Source organism: Chiloscyllium plagiosum, unplaced genomic scaffold (genome assembly GCF_037043375.1).
Source record: "Chiloscyllium plagiosum isolate Xiang-an unplaced genomic scaffold, Cpla_swu_hap1 HiC_scaffold_9, whole genome shotgun sequence".
NCBI lineage: Eukaryota > Metazoa > Chordata > Chondrichthyes > Orectolobiformes > Hemiscylliidae > Chiloscyllium > Chiloscyllium plagiosum.
The window spans coordinates 65510827-65533767 of NW_028270147.1; the positions used below are offsets into that span (position 1 = coordinate 65510827).

Genomic DNA, 22941 nt, shown 5'->3' on the forward strand with positions numbered 1-22941 from the left:
TGGTTTGTGCACTTTAGGTAGTCCATAGAATCTGGGGGTGGTGTTGCTTTCAGGTTTCATTCTTTGTAGGTCAAACCTAGTTATCTGTCCGTTTTTTTGTAGGTTCCTCAGTATGTTGTTTATCCTATTGGTGAGCTGTGGGATGGGGTCAAACTCCCTCTTTTGGTAGTTGTTGGTATCTGCAAGTAGTTGTTGAGCTTTTTGGATGTACTCTGCTTTGTCCAGGATGACCGTCATTCTGCCTTTGTCTGCTGGTCATATGATTATGTTCTTATCGTTTCTTAGTGATTTTAGTGCTTCCCTTTCCTTGGTGTTGAGGTTGTGTGTTTGTCTTTTCCTTGTTATCAGAGGTACAATACTTTGTCTCACTGTTTGTTGTGTCTCTTCTGTCAGTCCATTGTTCCTGAGTGTGCATTCTAGTGCTGCTAGGAAGTCTGCTGTCTTGGCGTCCCTGTGGTTGTAGTTGAGTCCCTTGGCCAGTATTGTTCTTTCCGTGTCTGTGGGAGAGGTTTCTAACCCAGGTGTGTGTTGTGGTGTCCTCTCTGTTGTGTGTTAGTTTGGCCATTTTTTCTTTTAGTGCCGTTTTTTGCGGTGTGTGGTCCTGTTCTGTACTATGGTGACGGCCTGTTCTATGGTCCGGGTCCATTCCTGATTGGTGGATTTTGAAATTAACAATTTTTGGCGCGCAATTTCTTGTCTGTATTTGTGAAGTCTGTTGTGAGCATCTGTAATCATTACCTGGATCAGCCTGAATCCGTTCTGTCCCTGGCTTGTGGGTTGTTGACTGGTGATCTGTATCTGACACATGGTGGAAGGATTCGACCACTAGGACTCATAACAGCACACAAACCAACAGCCACTCTCAGACAACAACTCACCAGAACGAAGGACCCGACACCCAGCATGAGCAAAACCAATGTAGTGTACAAAATCCCATGCAAGGACTGCACAAAACACCAAATAGGACAAACAGGAAGACAGCTAACGATCCTCATCCATGAACACCAACTAGCCACGAAACGACACGACCAGCTATCCTTAGTAGCCACACACGCAGATGACAAGCAATCTGAGTTCGACTGGGACAACACTACTATTATAGGACAAGTCAAACAGAGAACAGCCAGGGAATTCCTAGAGGCATGGCACTCATCCACAGATTCAATCAATAAGCACATCGACCTGGACCCAATATATCGACTACTGCAACGGACAGCTGGAACTCTGACTGGGACAACACACCCATCCTTGGACAAGCCAAACAGAGACAGGCATGAGACTGCCTCAAACATGGCATTCCAACCAGAACTCTTATCAATAAACATATCAACGTGGACTCCATTTATCACCCTCTGAGAAAAAGAGCAGGAAATGGCATCACAAACCCAAGGAAACATAAATACATAAATAGAAAGCGGTTCATAACACCAGTGCTTCACTGGGGGCTCACTGATGATATTACTTAGTATGGTGACGAAATGTCAGAAAACAAACTTTCCACCTCAGCAAGCAAACTTATATCCAGAACCTCGACCTGAGCTGCAAATAGTCTCCAAACTCACTTACCTCTAGATTTAACTGTTCCAATTCAGTGTCAGCTATGATTCTGTGGTGGCTCTCTGGCTTCTAAGCTGCAAGGTTCTGGGTTCAGGTCCCACTCCTGAGCTCGAGTACAGAACATTGAAGCCAATTTTCCAATGCAGTATTGGTGGAGTATTGCACTGTCTGGCATGTGATCTTTCATGAGATACTAAACTAAGGTGACCATTGGCAATCTGAGTGGATATACCAGATCCAGTGGCATAATTTTAAAGTGAATGCAATTTTATCCCATGTGTTCTGGTCACTATCACAGAATCACCATCATGGTGAAAACGATTATGTGGCCTGACTATTTGTAGGATTCCACCATGAATAAACTTGAGTTAATTAAAAATCCTGCAGTCAAACGTAAAGTCAGTCAAACATAAAGTCAGCCGTCACTGGAAATACCTTAATTTTAAAATTCTCGTGCTTGTCATCAAATCTCCCCCATGGGCTCACCCTCCCTACCTTTGTAGCCCCCTATAATGCAGTGTGATGTCTGTTTTTCTCAAATTCTGGTCACTTGTGTGTGCCCCATTTTAATTGATCCACCATTGGTGTTTATGCTTTTAGCTGCTAGTGCAGAACACTTTGGAATTCCCTCCCTAAACTTTGCTCCTCGTGACTGCTTTCTGCTCCTTTAAAACACTCCTTAAAACCTAGCTGACACCTAGGGAATACTCCTTGAAGTTGAAACTCCCAATGGGCATTTACTTAGCATCTGGAAGCCTCCCAAAAAAGCCTAAACTCCAAGTAACACGTGGAGACCCCAGAGGGTTCAGACAGAATTAGTTTAATAGTTGCCTAGGAAACATTAGAGGATTAAGTTATTCTACTCTTAGGTAACTATTAAACTAATCCTGCCTTTCCCCCGAAACCCACAATGCCCAATGGACAGCCAAACCTGAACCTTATCTTCTCTAAATGACTGCACGGATAAATCAACTTTTTGATATGCTATTTAATCATGCAGCCAAGAAAATCCCATAAGGTTAATCACTGGTCCGATCTGAGTTATCTGCCTTTCCATCAGAAGGAGAAATAGTTGGTGTACAGTTTTTCTGGGGTATTGAGGTTAATGAGTCTGCAAGGATTTCTAATATTCCTGTTATGTGTCCATGAACAGTGCAACTGCAGATGTTGGGTGAGGACAGTGCATTTTGACTATAATTATCGTCTTCCCTATAACTCTTCCTCCACAACAGGTTCATTTATTAAGTCTTGACAGGTTGTATAGGCTTACCAGAAGAATGCTAATTCGGGCAACACACCAGACAGCTGTTAACACTCATGAAACTGTACCCAGCAGCAGTGTTTGTTTGTAGGAGACCAAGAAAGAGAGGATGGATGCTGTTAGTTCTTTCTTGACAATAAGGTGCATAAGGCTTGACAGGATATCTTTGTAATTGTGCCATATATAAAATAAATCGAAAGCAGAGTCAAGTTTCAAATCAGAGGTTGTTCCATTTTTGACTTTTATCAGATTATTATTAAGGCAAAACCTTTTCTTGAGGTTTATTCCAGGTTAGTAGATGTATTTTTTCAGTCAGCAGTGCTTTTACCTTGTCATTGATACTGACTAATTAGTGGTGTGATCCCTTCCTCAAGCAAATGCTGAAAGTTAATATTTTTATTGGCATTTTGTCTACTTAAAGTACATTTGATTAATATACCTTCATAGGAATCTCTGCTGTTTCATCCAAAATCATGAATCACTTGCCAGGCTTTTAGTTAATTTGTAAGTGACATAATTTCCCATATTTTCATTTGAGAATTGTTTTCCATATGTAGCTTCAGACAAGAAGATAGTGTACTAGAAAGATGGAAAATTTTGCTTTTCGTTGGGGGTATTCTTTGGAGTTTAAGTTCGTTAATATGGCTGACAGAACTGATGATCTATAGATTTGGAAATTAAGCCCACCAGCATGTCAAAATAATAAAGGAAATTTACTGTTTTAATTCTGGCCTAGATTCCACATCCAAAATATTGTTTTATTGTTGATGATTCTACAGTTCCAACTTTCCTGTTTTTGTTTCAAATTATTGGCATATTTCTTGTATAAAATTGAATATATTTTAGTTTAGAAAAGATTCGGTGGGTTACGTGTGTTCAGTGTTGGTTTTCTTATGTAACGTTACAGTATAAGTAGGAGGATCAGAAGTAGACCAGATAATACCTTGAATCTCTTCATCCATTCAATAAGATCATGGTCAATCTGATCTTGTCTGTTCTCCATAACTCTTGACTGGGAAATAGTTCTCTGTTTGTTGACTTGTAGAGAATGAAACCACATTTCTTAATTTTAAATTTTTAAATAGCTTTAGTAATTGCAACCAAACATTAGACATTGGTTTATTTTTCTTGTTCTTGAGCCCTGTTTGTTTAAAATACCAAGCTGAAAACATCTAATTTGGCACCATATATTTTGCCCTTGTTCTCTTCTTGATGTAAACTTTAGTTGATAATATTTAGTCAACAAGGCAACTAGCTGAATGTTGCAGCTTTAGGTTCACCCACTTGTTTCCCTTATTGAGTTGGTCTTTTCCAAGTTAGATTTATATATCCCTTGTTTGATGGAAATTTGCAAAGAAAATAACTGTTATCATGAGGAACTTGTGACTGATGTAATCTTTGAAGATTTACTTGCAATGTTTCCCTTTTATTCTTTAAAACGTCAATATAACATAATATATGTTATATACACATATATAAATTACAATATGTATAATAATGATATATAAAAAAAAATCAGAAGTTAAGGATGTAACACCCTTTTACATGTTTTGGTAGTTGGAAGATTCCAAATTTAATGCCCATTACATTAATGCAAACTATCCAGTGACAAAATTACAATCAATAATAAAGGATTTCATAATGCTTAAATGCTTAGATTTTCAATTTACTAAGAAGCATGAATATTAATAATAAGAAAGGGCCACATAGCTACTCAAATTTGTTAATAATTTATTAAGATTGTGGCTAATGTTCATCTTGAAATTCACTTACCTGTCCGATTCCTAAATCACTTGATTCCCTTTAGAGTCCAGAAATCTATTGGTCTCAGTCTTGAATATACTCCGTGAGTGCTGTGGAATGAAGTTCAATAATTCAATACCCTGAATGAAGTAATTTCACCTCATGTTAGGCCTTTTATCCTGAGAATGTGCTTCCCAGTTCTGGACACTCGGGCTGAGGAAACAGCTTCTTAAGAACATCCTGTCAAACCCCTTCTGAATTGCAAACCTTTCACCACCTCCTTTTACATTTCAGAGAGTATCGATACATTCGACTCAACTTCTGCTCATAGCCCAATACTCGGAGTCCTTAAGCATGGAAACAGACCCTTCTGACCAACCAGTCCCTGCCAAATATAATCCTAACTAAATTATTCCCACCTGTCTGCACTTGGCCAATAACCCTCTAAGCATTTTTTCATGTACTTATCCAAATGTCTGTTAAACATTATGACTGTACCTGCATCCACCACTTCCTCTGGAAGTTTATTCCACGCATGAACAAAAAAGCCCGTCTTGCCTTTTTTAAAATCTAACTTCTACGTACATCCCCTTGTCTTGAAATCCCTTGGGAAAAGACACCTGCCATTCACATTCTCTATACCCCTCATGATTTTATAAACCTCTACTTGGTCAGCCCTCAAGCTCCTATGCTGCAGTGAAAAAAATCCCAGTCTATCCAACCTCTCCTTCTAACTCAAATCTTCTATTCCAAGCAACATCCTGGCAAATCTTTCTGAAGCTTTTCCAGCATAATAATATCCTTCGATAACAGTAGAACTGAACACAGTACTCCAGAAGAGACCTCACCAACATCCTGTATAACCTCCATATCATGCCCCAATTCCTATACTCAAAAGTCTGATAATGAAGGCAAGCATGCGAAATGGCTTCTTAACCATCCTGTCTGCATGTGACGCGAACTTCAAAGAATTATGTACCTGAATCACTAAGTGTCTCTGTTCTACAATACTACCCAAGACCCTACTTTTAATTCTGTAAGTCCTGCCCTTGTTTGTTTTACCAAAACACAATACCTCACATTTATCCAAATTAAACTCCATCAGCCATTCAACTTATTGACCCAATTGATCAAGATCGCTTTGTAATCTTTTAAAACCTTCTTTACTGTTCACTATACCACCAATTTTGATGTCCTCTGCAAAATTACTAACCATGCCTTCTATATTCTCATCATCTCAGTCATTAATATAAATGACAAGCAAAAGTGAACCCAACACTGATCCCTGTGAAACACTGCTGATAACAGGCCTCTAGTCTAAAAAAACCCTTCACCACCAGTCTGTCTCCTGCCGTTAAATGAATTTTAATCCAATTAGTCTTACACCCCCTCTCAGACAACGCATGTGCTTGTTTAGATATTAAGACCAAAGCTATGCAATATTCGCTGTTTGATCTAACTAAAACTATATACAGTTGAAACAGGGTTTACTTATTCTTGTTTTCCAGCTTTCTCGTAACGAAAGTCAACATATAAGTTACTTTACTAATTGTTTACTGTATCTGCATGTTAATGTTTTCATCAGAACTAAAAGTTCTGAATGAAGGTTATTGATCCGGAATTTTTAATGCTGTTTATTTCCAAAGTTGTTTATCTCTATACTTAACCTGTTAAACATTTTCAGCATTTTTGTTTCTGTATTAATACTTAGAGCATTCACCGTATTTTGACAAAACTTGTGTTAATTATATATATTTAGAATATTATTTATATTTTGTATTTTTGTTACACCATATTTTGCTTTTGTGTAAACTGTTACTTGTACAAGAGCACCTGAATTCCTGTGAAAATTAACATTTAATTATTTCTTACCATTTGTTTTAAAAAAAACTTTTGTTTTTCTATGCTTTCTACCAAAGTGAATAACTTCACATTTCTACAGATTCTATCTGCCAGCTCCTTTCCCACTCACTCAAGCTGTTTATATTTCTGCAGACTGTGTCCTCTTGTCTGATTGGTTATATAATTTTATGCATTCAGCAAACTTGAATACTTGATGCTTCATTTCTTCATCTAAGCTATTAATATTGATTGCAATTATAAATTTGAAATGTAGCCGAACATACACATAGTTAGGAAAGGTTGAGGGACAGTGCTTTTTGTCAGCATGTACCACTTATATGGAAGAAAGTAACATTAATCTGATTTCCCACCACCCCCTCAATTTTAGCAGCATAGATACTCTGGGATAGGTTCTCAGTGTTCAGATCATAAATTAATAGGATGTGTTAAGTGCATCCATGAGTGACTCCATTGGAAACAGACGAGTCATAACTTCATCTACATGAGAAGCATTCTCGGACTTCCTGACTACAAAGAAATCACAATGTTGGCTGGCACGTTGCATTGATGGCCAGCAGCATTCTTCCCAAGATTACCTTGCTGCCAGACTTCTCAATATCACAGCTCCTGTTATTAATAAGGCAGTGCTCATTTACCTTCACCTTCATGGGGTGGCACGGTGGCTCAGTGGTTAACACTGCAGACTCTCAGCACCAGGGACCCGGGTTCAATTCTCACCTTGAATGACTGTCTTTGTGTAGTTTGCATAGTCTTCCCGTGTCTGCATGGGTTTCCTCCGGGTGCTTGGTTTCCTCCCACAATCCAAAGATGTGCAGGTCAAGTGAATAAGGCCATGCTAAATTGGCCATAGTGTTAGGTGCATTCGCAAATGTAGGTGGGGGAGTGGACCTGGGTGGGTTGCTCTTCAGAGGGTCGGTGTGGACTTGTTGGGCCGAAGGGCCTGTTTCCATACTGTAGGGAATCTAATCTATTATAGTGAAGAAACATGCTTTCAGATGCCTATGCTGCCAACTAAATTAGCATTTCTGCTGAATTGTCAAAATTATTTATTTATTTTTAGTTTAGAAACATGGGGATTGTTTTGAACAAGAAAAATTTTAATCTTTCCTTCCCATTTAATTGTATCTATATTGGTGTGGTTTCTTTTAATCACTTATTTATAACAGAAAATGAATCTTGTTTCATGTTTGATTGAGTGAGTGCTTCAGCTTCTCCTCTGATTTCTTTTATTGTTACTTATTGTTTATCCTGCGATCTTTATGCCCATGCACATTTTCTGTGTCCTTTAGTTATGTATGTGTTGTGAAACATTAATAACGTTAGATATTTGAATTGTGATTGTATATAATTTTACCAGTTGCTGAAATTGAATTGAGGTTAAGTGTATCGACCAGTGTTTTTGTTGCTATGGGAATGTAGTTCTCCTTATCTCGAGCGTATTAAACTCCAGATGTACCTGTTTTTCATCATTTAATGTGGAGGAGAGGCAGAAGGGAGTAGATTGTTTGTCTGAACAAGATTGTTAATTAGATAGATATGGTTCAAACGAGTGAAATGAATACAGAGGTATTGAAGAGAGGAAACAGACAAAACATAGTTAAAAAGTTCACAATTATAACAGATGTGGTAAAGTTTTAGTACCTGCTTTGTGTTTCATTTATGATTTACCCTAATTGTACTGATGAGTGATGATTTCTGTGAACTGGAAACAGATTCCTAAAAGCTATTCTCTGATAATAGGCAAGAATGCATTAACAGCATCTGTTAAAATATTTAATCAACTTGTGACGTCTCATTTGCTACTGGATGATTATTTTATGATAAAAGTGCAATACACCATTTATTCTAATGTTCCTGCCCCCACATGCCAAGGAAACCTTCTAATAGGCTTACTATCTTAAAACCATTAACTTGCATGATGGAATCTTCTTCTTGATTTATTGCAAGATTTGTGATGAATTGTCAGTTTTGTAAGTGGCAGTGGTGCTTCCTTCCTCCTTCGGCCCAACAAGTCCACACCGACCCTCCAAAGTCCACAATCATATCTGCTTATTCAAAGTGAAAGTCTAATTTGTTGTAAGTTGCAACTCTTGACAAAAAATCAGTTTGTACCTTAGGTATTTAAAGCCCCAAACAGCTGCAGGAGTGTTTGTTTACAAGGTATGTGCCTCTGTGGCTTAATGAAGCTTTAGCTGACTACACAAAATGAAACTTCACCACTATCTTTCAAACTAACATACAGACTCTGGATGTAAAGAAGTTTGGAACCAGTCCATCAGAATGTCTTGATGCACGCAGTTGATTTTGCATGCATCTATTTAATTTTCCTATTTGTTTCTGCAAAGATCTTCACAAGGGAATAGAACTAGTTCTCATTTTGGTGTGTTTCCTAGGAAAAATGGGACAGAATCCAAAGGGAAAGGGGAAGAATACAACATGCTCTGAAATTAAATGCTAGTACAGAAATTAATTTTTTTGTGACCGACGGATTCAAAACTAATGTAAAAGTATTGTATTTATACCTAACGCATAGATTAATTTCAAAATGTCTTTGAGTGGTTTGCTATATTTTTCTGTTGTAATAGGAATTGCTCAATGCCGAACTTTGGCTAATCATGAGCAATGTACAGAACAACCTCCGTTATTGAACCATCGATTTTCCAAACAAGATCTCGAAGTCCTGTTAAAAATTTTATTAAATATAAATGAAAGCACAGCGAGGCCAGGCTGTTCCTGCTATTGCCATCTCCACGGGGACCCTGTTCCTGCTATTGTCGCCTCTACGGGAACACTGTCCCTGCTATTGTCGCCTTCACGGGGGACACTGTTCCTGCTATTGCCATCTCCACGGGGACCCTGTTCCTGATATTGTCGCCTCTACGGGAACACAGTCCCTGCTATTGTCGCCTTCACGGGGGACACTGTTCCTGCTATTGTCGCCCCCACGGGAACCCTGTTCCTGCTATTATCTCGCCCCCACGGGAGCCCTGTTCCTGCTATTGTCGCCCCCACGGGGACCCTGTTCCTGCTATTATCTCGCCCCCACGGGAGCCCTGTTCCTGCTATTGTCGCCCCCACGGGGACCCTGTTCCTGCTATTGTCGCCCCCATGGGAACCCTGTTCCTGCTATTGTCGCCCCCACGGGAGCCCTGTTCCTGCTATTGCCGCCCCCACGGGAGCCCTGTTCCTGCTATTGTCGCCCCCACGGGAGCCCTGTTCCTGCTATTGTCGCCCCCACGGGAATCCTGTTCCTGCTATTGTCGCCCCCACGGGAATCCTGTTCCTGCTATTGTCGCCCCCACGGGAACCCTGTTCCTGCTATTGTCGCTCCCACGGGAGCCCTGTTCCTGCTATTGCTGTCCCCACGGGAACCCTGTTCCTGCTATTGCTGCCCCCACGGGAGCCCTGTTCCTGCTATTGTCGCCCCCACGAGGACCCTGTTCCTGCTATTGTCGCCCCCACGGGGACCCTGTTCCTGCTATTGTCGCCCCCACGGGAACCCTGTTCCTGCTATTGTCGCCCCCACGGGAGCCCTGTTCCTGCTATTGCCGCCCCCACGGGAACTCTGTTCCTGCTATTGTCGCCCCCACGGGGACCCTGTTCCTGCTATTGTCGCCCCCACGGGAACCCTGTTCCTGCTATTGTCGCCCCCACGGGAGCCCTGTTCCTGCTATTGCCGCCCCCACGGGAACTCTGTTCCTGCTATTGTCGCCCCCACGGGAGCCCTGTTCCTGCTATTGCCGCCCCCACGGGAACTCTGTTCCTGCTATTGTCGCCCCCACGGGAATCCTGTTCCTGCTATTGTCGCCGTCACGGGGGACCCTGTCCATGCTATTGTCGCCCCCACGGGGACCCTGTTCCTGTTATTGCCGCCCCCACGGGGACCCTGTTCCTGCTATTGCCACCTCCACGGGGGACCCTGTCCCTGCTATTGCTGCCATCACGGGGGACCCTGTCCCTGCTATGGCCACCTCCACGGGGACCCTGTTCCTGCAATTGCTGCCCCCATGGGGACACTGTCTGTCCCTGCTATTGTCGCCCCCACGGGACCCTGTTCCTGCTATTGCCGTCCACGGGAACCCTGTTCCTGCTATTGCCATCTCCACGGGAACCCTGTTCCTGCTATTGCTGCCTCCATGGGGACCCTGTTCCTGATGCTGCCGCCGCCCCTGGGAACCCTGTTCCTGCTATTGTCGCCCCCACGGAGACCCTGTTCCTGTTATTGCTGCATCCATGGGAACCCTGTTCCTGTTATTGCCGCCTCCACGGGGACCCTGTTCCTGTTACCGCCGCCCCCACGGGAACCCTGTTCCTGCTATTGCTGCCCCCATGGGAACCCTGTTCCTGTTATTGCCACCTCCGTGGGGGACCCTGTTCCTGCTATTGCCGCCCCACGGGCACTCTGTTCCTGCAATTGCCGCCCCCACGGGACCCTGTCCCTGCTATTGCCACCTCCACGGGGACCCTGTTCCTGCAATTGCTTCCCCCACGGGACCCTGTCCCTGGTATTGTCGCCCCCACGGGACCCTGTCATTGCTATTGCCATCTCCACGGGGACCCTGTTCCTGCTATTGTCGCCCCTACGGGGACACTGTCCCTGCTATTGCCACCTCCACGGGGGACCCTGTCCCTGCTATTGCCGCCCCCATGGGGACCCTGTCCCTGCTATTGCCACCTCCACGGGGACCCTGTTCCTGTTATTGCCGCCCCCACGGGGACCCTGTTCCTGCTATTGCCACCTCCACGGGGGACCCTGTCCCTGCTATTGCTGCCATCACGGGGGACCCTGTCCCTGCTATGGCCACCTCCACGGGGACCCTGTTCCTGCAATTGCTGCCCCCATGGGGACACTGTCTGTCCCTGCTATTGTCGCCCCCACGGGACCCTGTTCCTGCTATTGCCGTCCACGGGAACCCTGTTCCTGCTATTGCCATCTCCACGGGAACCCTGTTCCAGCTATTGCCGCCCCCACGGGAACCCTGATCCTGTTATTGTCGCCCCCACGGGGACCCTGTTCCTGTTGTTGTTGCCCCCACAGGAACCCTGTTCCTGCTATTGTCGTCCCCACAGGAACCCTGTTCCTGCTATTGTCGCCCCCACGGGGACCCTGTTCCTGCTATTGTCGCCCCCACGGGAACCCTGTTCCTGCTATTGTCGCCCCCACGGGGACCCTGTTCCTGCTATTGTCGCCCCCACGGGGACCCTGTTCCTGCTATTGTCGCCCCCACGGGGACCCTGTTCCTGCTATTGCCATCTCAACGGGGAACCTGTTCCGTATTGTCACGCTCAGAGGACCCTGTTCCTGTTGTTGCCATCTCCACAGGGAACCTGTTCCTGCTATTGCTGCCCTCAGGGGGCCCTGTACCTGTTATTGCCATCTCCGTGGGGACCCTGTTCCTGCTATTGCCATCTCCACAGGAACCCTGTTCCTGCTCTTGTCGCCCCCACAGGAACCCTCTTCCTGCTATTGTCGTCCCCACAGGAACCGTGTTCCTGCTATTGTCGCCCCCACGGGGACCCTGTTCCTGCTATTGTCGCCCCCACGGGGACCCTGTTCCTGCTATTGCCATCTCAACGGGGAACCTGTTCCGTATTGTCACGCTCAGGGGACCCTGTTCCTGTTAGTGCTGTCCTCAGGGGGCCCTGTACCTGTTGTTGCCATCTCCACAGGGAACCTGTTCCTGCTATTGCCGCCCTCAGGGGGCCCTGTACCTGTTATTGCCATCTCCGTGGGGACCCTGTTCCTGCTATTGCCATCTCCACAGGAACCCTGTTCCTGCTCTTGTCGCCCCCACAGGAACCGTGTTCCTGCTATTGTCGCCCCCACGGGGACCCTGTTCCTGCTATTGTCGCCCCCACGGGAATCCTGTTCCTGCTATTGTCGCCCCCACAGGGACCCTGTTCCTGCTATTGTCGCCCCCACGGGGACCCTGTTCCTGCTATTGTCGCCCCCACGGGGACCCTGTTCCTGCTATTGTCGCCCCCACGGGGACCCTGTTCCTGCTATTGCCATCTCAACGGGGAACCTGTTCCGTATTGTCACGCTCAGGGGACCCTGTTCCTGTTAGTGCTGCCCTCAGGGGGCCCTGTACCTGTTGTTGCCATCTCCACAGGGAACCTGTTCCTGCTATTGCCGCCCTCAGGGGGCCCTGTACCTGTTATTGCCATCTCCGTGGGGACCCTGTTCCTGCTATTGCCATCTCCACGGGGACCCTGTTCCTGCTATTGCCATCTCCATGGGACCCTGTTCCTGCTATTGCTGCCTCCTCAGGGAATCCTGTTCCTGCTATTGTCACCTCCACGGGGACCCTGTTCCTGCTATTGTCACCTCCACGGGGACCCTGTTCCTGCTATTGTCACCCCCACGGGGACCCTGTTCCTGCTATTGCCGCCTCCACAGGGACCCTGTTCCTGCTATTGCCGCCTCCACAGGAACCCTGTTCCTGCTATTGCTGCCGTCACGGCGACCCTGTTCCTGCTATTGCTGCCGTCACGGCGATCCTGTTCCTGCTATTGCTGCCGTCACGGCGACCCTGTTCCTGCTGCTCCCCCCCCCCCCCCCTACAATTTGACTGCAATCGATCTAATTTCTAAGATTCTTAACTCAATTCTTTGTCCAAATTTTTGATCGCCTGTTAGAAAGTCTCTGCCTTTGGCTTGATAGTAATTTCTTATCATCCATGTTCAAGATACTACATGATATGCAGGATGTTTATGTGTAAACATTTTTCTAGTTTCATTTTTAAATAGGCTTCGTTGAAGTTCTAAGATTTCGTCTCTTAGAACATAGAACATAGAACATTACAGCGCAATACAGGCCTTTCGGCCCTCTGTTGCGCCGTCCTGTCATACTAATCTGAAGCCCATCCCACCTACACTGTTCCATATACGTCCATATGCCTGTCCAATGACGACTTAAATGCACTTAAACTTGGCGAATCTACTACCGTTGCAGGCAAAGCATTCCATACCCTTACTACTCTCTGAGTAAAGAAACTATCTCTGACATCTGTTTTATACCTATCTCCCCTCACTTTAAAGTTGTGTCCCCTCGTGTTTGCCGTCCCCATACTTGGAAAAAGGCTCTCCCTGATTATCTTGTATGTCTCTATTAAGTCACCTCTCAACCTTCTTCTCTCTAATGAGAACAGCCTCAAGGCCCTCAGCCTTTCCTCGTAAGACCTTCCTTCCATACCAGGCAACATCCGAGTAAATCTCCTCTGTACCCTTTCCAAAGCTTCCACATCCTTCTTATAATGCGGTGACCAGAACTGTACACAATACTCCAAGTGCGGCCGTACCAGAGCTTTGTACAGTTGCAGCATAACCTCCTGGTTCCGGAACTCAATCCCTCTATTAATAAAGGCCAAAACACTGTATGCCTTCTTAACAACCCTGTCAATCTGGGTGGCAACTTTCAGGGATCTGTGTACATGGACACCGAGATCTCTCTGCTCATCTGCATGAATCTTACCATTAGCCCAGTTCTTTGCATTCTGATTACTCCGTCCAAAGTGTATCACCTCACACTTGTCCACACTAAACTCCATTTGCCATCTCTCAGTCCAGTTCTGCATCCTATCTATGTCTCTCTGCAACCTACTATATCCTTTGTCACTATCCACAACTCCACCGACCTTAGTGTCGTCCGCAAATTTACTAACCCACCCTTCTAAGCCCTCATCCAGGTCATTTATAAAAATGACGAACGGCAATGGCCCCAACACCGACCCTTGCGGTACGCCGCTAGTAACTGGACACCAAGAAGTACATGTTCCATCAACTACAACCCTCTGTTTTCTTTCAGCAAGCCAATGACTGATCCAAGCTGCTATGTCTCCCACAATCCCATTCCTCCGCATTTTGTATAATAGTCTACTGTGGGGAACCTTATCGAACGCCTTGCTGAAATCCATATACACCACATCAACCTATTTACTTTCATCTACCTGTTTGGTCACTTTGTCAAAAAACTCAATAAGATTCGTTAGGCATGATCTACCCTTCACAAAACCGTGCTGACTGTCCCTGATCAGATTATTCTTTTCTAGATGGTTCTAAATCCTATCTCTTATAACCTTTTCCAACACTTTACCAACAACTGAAGTGAGACTCACTGGTCTGTAATTACCAGGGTTGTCTCTACTACCCTTTTTGAACAAGGGAACCACATTTGCTATCCTCCAGTCCTCCGGCACTATTCCTGTAGACAATGACGATTTGAAGATCAATGCCAGAGGCTCGGCAATCCCTTCTCTTGCTTCCCAAAGGATCCTACGATAGATCCCATCCGGCCCAGGGGACTTGTCTATTTTCACACTCTGCAGTATTTCTAATACCTCTTCCTTGTGAACCTCAATCTCTTCTAGGCTAGATGCAAGTATCTCTGTATCTTCCTCGCCAACATTTTCATTTTCTATAGTGAACATTGTCGAAAAATATTTATTTAGTGCTTCCCCTATCTCCTCTGACTCCACACACAAATTCCCACTATTATCCTTGATTGGCCCTAATTTAACTCTCGTCAATCTTTTATTCCTAACATACCTATGGAAAGCCTTAGGGTTAACCCTGATCCTGTCCGCCAACAACTTCTCATGTCTCCTCCTGGTCTTCTGAGCTCTCTTTTTAGGTCTTTCCTGACTTCCTTGTAACCCTCAAGCGCCCTAACTGAGTTTTCACATTTTGTCCTAACATAAGCCTCCTTCTTGTTCTTGACCAGGGATTCCACTTCCTTAATAAACCACGGCTCACGTGTTCTATATCTTCCTCCCTGCCTGACAGGGACATACTTATCTAGGACACACAGGAGCTTTTCCTTGAATAAGCTCCACATTTTAAATGTGCTCATCCCCTGCAGTTTCCTTCCCCATTCTGTGCTTCCTAAATCTGTCCTAATTGCACCATCATTTCCTTTCCCCCAGCTGTAACTCTTGCTTGGTGGAGTAAACCTATCCCTTTCCATCACTAAAGTAAACTGACAGAATTGTGATCACTGTCTCCAAAGTGCTCACCTACTTCCAAATCTAACACCTGGCCAGGCTCGTTACCCAGTACTAAATCTAAAGTGGCTTCGCCCGTTGTAGGCCTGTCTACACACTGTCTTTATTCTGAATTATTGAAATCCTCATCTTAAAGAAAATGAACATTAGTTGATTTGTGTTTTTAATGAATGACATGAAACTTTTCGATATTTTAAATGTTTGTGTTTCACATTTGGTCAGTCTATAGGACATGGGTATGCCTAATAGAGCTAATCAAGGAACACTGAGGGTAAGATAACTTAAATTTATGATAGCAGAGAAGGGCGAAGTGTTGAATAACTAATTTGAAGCACTAATCTTCAGTTTGATGATATTTATCAAGTTAAAAGCCACAGAGTTCAGTTTATATATTTTTGAGAAGAACCAGCAACCACCCATAAATTTGCCAAATGATGTCTAAATTCCATGCATTCCTGAGAGATGCGAGAGGTTACTGGTAAGTAACCAGTTTTTGTTCTCTCAGTTTTTTGGAAGTAATGCTTCTCCCTTTCCAGGATACAATGTGTCCGTACTTATACCTGAGGAAGCATACCTCACTTCTCACATACAGCATGCTTTATATTCTGACAGGAATATGATGAAGAATGGGCCAAAAAAATTCAAAGTGAGAAGTTTCGCTGGCACAACTCTCAGTGGCTGGAAATGGTGGAGAACCGCCAGATGGATGAAAGTGAGCCCTGCATTTATGGTGATGATGGGATAGAGACTTATATCCATGAAGGAGACATTCTTGAAAGACCTGACCTCTTCTACAATGCAGGTGAGAAAACAGTGTATGCTTGACAATGAAGTCTTAAGTAATTTTTGGAAATTAATCATAGAATCCCTACAGTGTGAAAAGAGGCCATTCAGTCCATCAAATCATTACCAAACCTTTGAAGAGCAACTCACCCAGTCCTGGCCCTCTACCCTATTCCCGTAATCCTACATTTACCATGGATAATCTATCTTGTCAGCACATTTCTATATACTATGGACAATTTAACTGGCCAGCTAATCTGCACATCATCAGACTGAGAGGGGAATCTGGAGGAAGTCCATTCATACGTATACTGTGAATAGCTGGGACCTAAGCACTGATCTTTGGAGTACTCCACTTGTCAGTGCCTCTCACTCTGTAAAAGGCCCATTTATTCCCACTCTATTTCCTGTCTGTCACCTAATAGCCTCTGATGCCAATGCATCACCCCCTATCCCAAATGATTTAATTTTGCCCTCTAGCCTCTTATGATCTAGCCACTTTCTCAAAAGCTTTCTGACAATCCCAAAACACCTAGGAGAAAGTGAGGACTGCAGATGCTGGAGATCAGAGCTTAAAAGTGTGTTGCTGGAAAAGCGCAGCAGGTCAGGCAGCATCAAAGCAACAGGAGAATCAATGTTTCGGGTATAAGTCCTTCTTCAGGAATGAGGAGGGTGTGCCAAGCAGGCTAAGATAAAAGGCAGGGAGGAGGGACTTGGGGGAGGGGCGTTGGGAATACGATAGGTGGAAGGAGGTTAAGGTGAGGGTGATAGGCCGGAGAGGGGGTGGGGGTGGAGAGGTCGGGAAGAAGATTGCAGGTCAAGAAGGCGGTGCTGGGTCTGAGGGTTGGGACTGAGAAAAGGTGGGGGGAGGGGAAATGAGAAAGCTGGAGAATCTGCATTCATCCCTTGTGGTTGGAGGGTTCCTAGGCGGAAGATGAGGCGCTCTTCCTCCAGGCGTCGTGTTGCCATGGTCTGGCGATGGAGTAGGCCAAGGACCTGCATGTCCTTGGCGGAGTGGAGTTAAAGTGTTCAGCCATGGGGCGGTTGGGTTGGTTGGTGCGGGTGTCCCAGAGGTATTCTCTGAAATGTTCCGCAAGTAGGCAGCCTGTCTACATTGGGGAGACAGGCCGCCTACTTGCGGAACGTTTCAAAGAACACCTCTGGGACACCTGTACCAACCAATCCAACCGCCCCGTGGCTGAACCCTTTAACTCCCTCTCCCACTCCACCAACACATTTTTACAATCCCAAAACACCACCTTTGTCTAATGCACCCTTGTAGGTCAGTATTGTGTTCACTCAATACCCAAACCTTCCTCCAGCCTGAAAGCTACCCATTAATCATTACTCTGTGTCCTATTCATCAACCAAATTTGTTTCCACATTGATATAGTTAATTTTATTCCATGAATGATGTTTTTTTTCCCACAACTCTATTGTGTGGCACTGAATCAAATGCCATTACTGATTAATACCACAAATAGCAAGGGACCTTAACAGTGAGTCTCTGGATTTTCTCTGGATACAGCCTCCCAGTATCGAAAATATTCAATTTGTGTGACCGTTTGCTTCCCGTCACCGAACCAGTTTTGGATTAAATATGCCATTTTCCCTTGGATCTCATGAGCTTTTAATTTACCAATCACTCTGCCACATCAACCCTTGTCAACAGCCTTCTAAGATTCATGCAGATTACTGAATGACCGAATCACTGCCATCACTGGCTCTTTTTGTTACTTCAAAAATTCAATCAAACTAGTTTGTCACAGTCTTCACTTAGTATATCAATGATTATTGTCTTTTATTAACCTGTGCATCTCAACTAATAATACTAAGAATTTTTATTTTACTATAATTTGACTGGCCTGGAGTTATATGAATTAACACTCCAATAATGTAGTATAATGTTAGTGATCTTCCTATCCTCTGACACCATGTTCTGGAGCCAGAGAAAAATTAGAGAACAATGGTTAAAACCTCTGCTGTTTGCTCAATTACCTCATTTAGATACATTTCCAAGGAATATGTTTTATTCTGGTCAGATAATTTATCCATACAAAGCTGCTTCAGTACCATAATGTTTCTGCCTTTTGATGTTTATTCAAACAGTATTTCTCACTCCTACTTGAACTATAATGCCTACTTCATATCCTTCTTTAGTGGGAACCAGTGCAGAGTATTCATTAAGGACACTGTGTCTCTGCACCGAAGTTACCTTTTGGTTGCTCTCGCCCCACTGGCTCCTGGGTTATCCTTTTGCTCTTTACTTATTTATAAAACAGAAAACATTCTGATTTTCTTTGCTCAATCAATTCTATACATTTTATTTATGATCACTCTGGGCAAGTGCCAGCTTCTGCCTGATGCTGTATCAGCTATGACTCCAAGTAGCACAGGCTACTCTGCTGCAAAAGTCTGTAGTGCCATACAAGAATGGGGTAATGATAGGAAAGCCGAGACCCTGCAAAGAATTATGACCCAATTAAACATGAAACCTGGAAATATTCGAAAGAGCATGATTAATTCCTGCCTGATTATTTCCTTCTACCCCTTTCATTGTTTGCAAGATAGTTCACCTTTGAAACTTATTATGTGCCGCCACGGCGGCAAAGGTAATATATTCTAGTATGTCCTTGTATTTCATTAAAGTGGCAATATGTATGACTTGATTAAGTTACCAGTCTTGGAAGATGTAAAACAAAACTCAACTATAGTCAATGATGAATATTTTTTAACTCTGTTTGTAGATGGACTCTTACCTCCTGATGGATCTATTAGTCCAGATTTCTTGAGTGACTACCAATTTCAAAATGGTGACTTGATTGGACAGCATCCATTTAGCAGGTATTACAAAATTACAGAAAATTACAAAATCATCTGGAGCACAATTGATGCAAATTTATTTTGTGTAATTAATTTATCCTGTAGGATACAGATGTTGGTTTATGCTTGCTATTTCTTAAGAAATGTTATTTCTATTATTGTAGAAATAACATGTCAGCTTCTTTGTAGAAATAAGAATCAGAAATTGGAACACAAAGGTATTTCAGCACTTAATTGTTAATTTTAAAGGTTTGAATATTTTTCTCTTCAGCATAAGTGAAAGTTGGAAACACAATAGGATTATGTTCAATAAATAGCTTAAGTCAAGTACATGGGATAATTTACTCAGCTTCACAGACAACCTCTAGAACCAAACCGTGAGTTTGGATTTTTGTGCACTTCCTTCTGCTAAAGGATAACTTGCTCCCACTCTGGTTCGATTGGTTCTAAATTAGCTGAAACGTCCAATGCTTGTTCAACAGATATCATGTGTGGAAGATGGTGCTTGAGAAGTGGGTAGATGGGTTGTTTGGAGGTTTATGCATATACTCCAACCTCACCTCTGCACATTTTGAGGTAGTCTTACAATACATTATGCCTCTTGAATTAGGCTTTTCCATCTGTTATGTATATATGTTAGGTTTATTTTGTATGTTTGACTTCTTCAGAAATTCTTTGTAGACATTCCTAAAATACTTCTGTTGACCGCTGGGTGTTGTCTACACATGACCAACTTCCAAGGAATTTCTTCATGAGATTGGTGTCACATTATTCAAACCTTGAAGTATATAAGAGCACATTGATGACTGCTGCCTGTAAATGATCATCTTAGTCTGAGGTTTGAGTTTTTGGTTCCCAAATTCTATTTTCCTTAACTGGCTGGACTTTGAGCTGCTACATTGGAAGCAATGATGAATTTTGTGGTCTTTCTTCCTTTGTATAAGAGGAAAGTCCCAAGATGTGGAAAATGGTCCATATCTTCCAGTATCTCATAATTGATCCAGTTCAGTTGGGGGAGATGTTTTGCTGTAGGAGCTGGTTGGAAGAGGATGTTAATTTTCCTGACAATTTCTGAAGGGCCTATTTTCTCATATGCTTCAGAAAAGGAATCCACAATGAAATAATGCTCAGCTGGCTAAGTGAATGCACACAAATATCATTTAACTATTGAAGTTGTATTACTGACATTGGAGAAAGTTTTAGTTTTAGGCTCTGGAGATTGAGCAGTTTCCTTTGTTTCGTGTATTATTCTTACACTTTTGTACAATTTAGTAGAGGTGTTTTGCATCTCATGAGAAAAGTGAAGGTGAGAGCTGATTCATTGACACAGCCTTGGTTGACTGTAGATTTAACTAAGATAGGATTTGTCCTCATTTTGCTGATGAAGATTGCATTGTATGACATCATAGAGTTGGTAATGGATGGCAACAAATTTCCAAGTGCAGCCAAATTTGAGGATACCTGATTTGTGTACAAATTGATGTAGGATGATTAAGATTATAAAGCAAATGTGTGACCCAAAGACTGGTGTGAGAGAAGTGAGTCCCAGTTGATGGAAGACTGACGCTAAAAGTGGGAAAAGTGAGATTAGTACTTTCAGGGCAGTTTATACCTGAACAATGCTGGGACTGGTGTTCTCACAAACTGCACAACCATGGAAGTAGATAGAGCATTCAACTAAAGCGTGAGGGTTCAAACTTGTATAAATATAACAAGACTGTGTTTGCTGACATACAATGCATGCATGGGATTGAATTGCATATGAGCACTGAGATGTGACTAGAAGGGGATGGATAAGGATTGGATAAGGTGGAGAGATCAGGAGGACCCGGGGAAAAGGTGGTGGGGGTGGCGAGCATGACAAGGAGGACCTCTGAGCTGGGAGGAACATGGAGGAGAGGCAGAGGGCCTCCTGGCTCCCAGGCTGTCCTTATTGCCACAGGGCCTGGGACTGTGCATTTGCCAGTGAGTGACATGCAGAGATATATAATAAATCAAGTGATAGAGTGGAGGCAAGAGAGAAAAATACTCATAGAAAATGAAGGTCAGAATTTGGCTGAAAGAGAGAATCTAAGAAGATATTAGCTGTCAAGACGAGATGCTACAAAATGGTGCTTAAAAAAAAATCAAACTGTATCTGAATACATTTTTAAAAATCTGGCTGGACCAGTATTTAATGCCCATCCCTTGTTACTCTTGAGAATGTGCCGGTGCACTGCCGCCTTGAACCGCTGCAATCCATTTAGTTCAGATAGACACTGTGCTGTTAGGGCGAGCGTTCCAAGAGTTTGACCTCGCAATACTGAAGGAACAAAGATACACTTCCAAGTCAGATCGCATGTATTTGCTGCTGTTGTCCCTGTAGATGCTAGTGTTGTTGGTTTGGATGATGCTACCTATGAACATTCGATGAATTGTGAAGTAGACATTTGAAATTATTAAATATGATCTGATAGCAATTATGGAAACATGACCGTAGGATGATGAGGACTAAATTCTGGTAATTTTGGGGCATATGGTATTCAAGATGCATAGGAAGATAGGTAAAGATGGACAGGTAGCACTCTTAATCAAAGGTGATATCTGTGCAATTGTTAGAGGTGACTTCAGTTCAGGATGTAGAATTGGTTTGGGTGGAGATGAGGAATAGTGTGGGGGTAAAAATTTATCCAGATAATCCCAAACAGTAAACACAAGTGGCAAGAAGTATGTAAGAAGAAATATTGGATGTTTTTGATAAAAGAATGGTAGTAATCACAGATGATTTTAATCTACATATGAACTGGAAAAATCAGCATGGTAATTATAACTTTGTTGAGGAATTCATAGAATGCTTTTGAGAGAGTTTCTTAAAGCTGCAAGTTCTGGAACCAACAGGGGATCAGGCTATTCAAGACCTATTATTGATAATTGGCAGAATTAATGTCTTCAGGAACTTTTCTGTGGCATTGACCATAATATAATTGAATTTACATTCAGCTTGAAAGGGCAAAGAGTGGGTTTAAATCTTATATTTTAAGTTTAAGTGGATGTTTTTTGGGTATGAAAGCTGAACTAGCTGAAGTGAATGGAGATATAAGGCAGAGTGGTGGATCAGTAGAGAAGCAGTGGTAAAGTCTGTAATTTGATTTCTAGCAGCTGTTTAACATGGTTCCAATATAAAAGATTATTGTACAAGTCTCGCACTTGAAGGGGGTGACATTCTAATATGGATAAGTGTCAGATGGCTGGCAGAAAATTATAGTATGCATAATGGCTCTTTTTTAGATTGGTAGGATGTGATGAATGGGGTCTTGCAGGGATCTCTGCTGGGTGCTGAACTTTTTACAATTGATATTAATGAGGGGATTGTAGGCATGTTAGCTATATTTGGAGGTGAACACCAAGATAGGTTGGAATGATTGTTTTGAAGATGACATACCAAGGATACAGACTATTGGGTGAGTGGGTGGGCAAAAATTTTGATGTAGAAAGTGAAGACTGCAGATGCTGGAGATCAGAGCTGAAAATGTGTTGCTGGAAAAGCGCAGCAGGTCAGGCAGCATCCAAGGAACAGGAGAATCGACGTTTTGGGCATAAGCCCTTCTTCAGGAATGAGCAAAGTGTGTCCAGCAGGCTAAGATAAAAGGTAGGGAGGAGGGACTTGGGGGAGGGGCGTTGGAAATGCGATAGGTGGAAGGAGGTCAAGGTGAGGGTGATGGGCCGGAGTGGGGTGGGGGCGGAGAGGTCAGGAAGAAGATTGCAGGTTAGGAAGGCGGTGCTGAGTTCGAGGGATTTCCGCCACCTCCAAACGGACCCCACCACCAGGGATATATTTCCCTCCCCTCCCCTATCAGCGTTCCGAAAAGACCACTCCCTCCGTGACTCCCTCGTCAGGTCCACACCCGCCAACAACCCACCCTCCCGTCC

At 43.4% G+C, this 22941-nt stretch overlaps 1 protein-coding gene across 1 annotated transcript in view; it reads left to right on the forward strand.

Annotated features, from left to right (window-relative positions):
- The window catches only part of kifap3a (kinesin-associated protein 3a), a 221256-nt gene that overhangs the window by 161656 nt on the left and 36659 nt on the right, over positions 1 to 22941 (forward strand). The window contains exons 18-19 of the mRNA XM_087990739.1: positions 16039 to 16228; positions 18957 to 19053. Of these exons, the coding sequence (XP_087846865.1) occupies positions 16039 to 16228; positions 18957 to 19053 (287 nt within the window). The remainder of the gene's footprint in view (positions 1 to 16038; positions 16229 to 18956; positions 19054 to 22941) is intronic.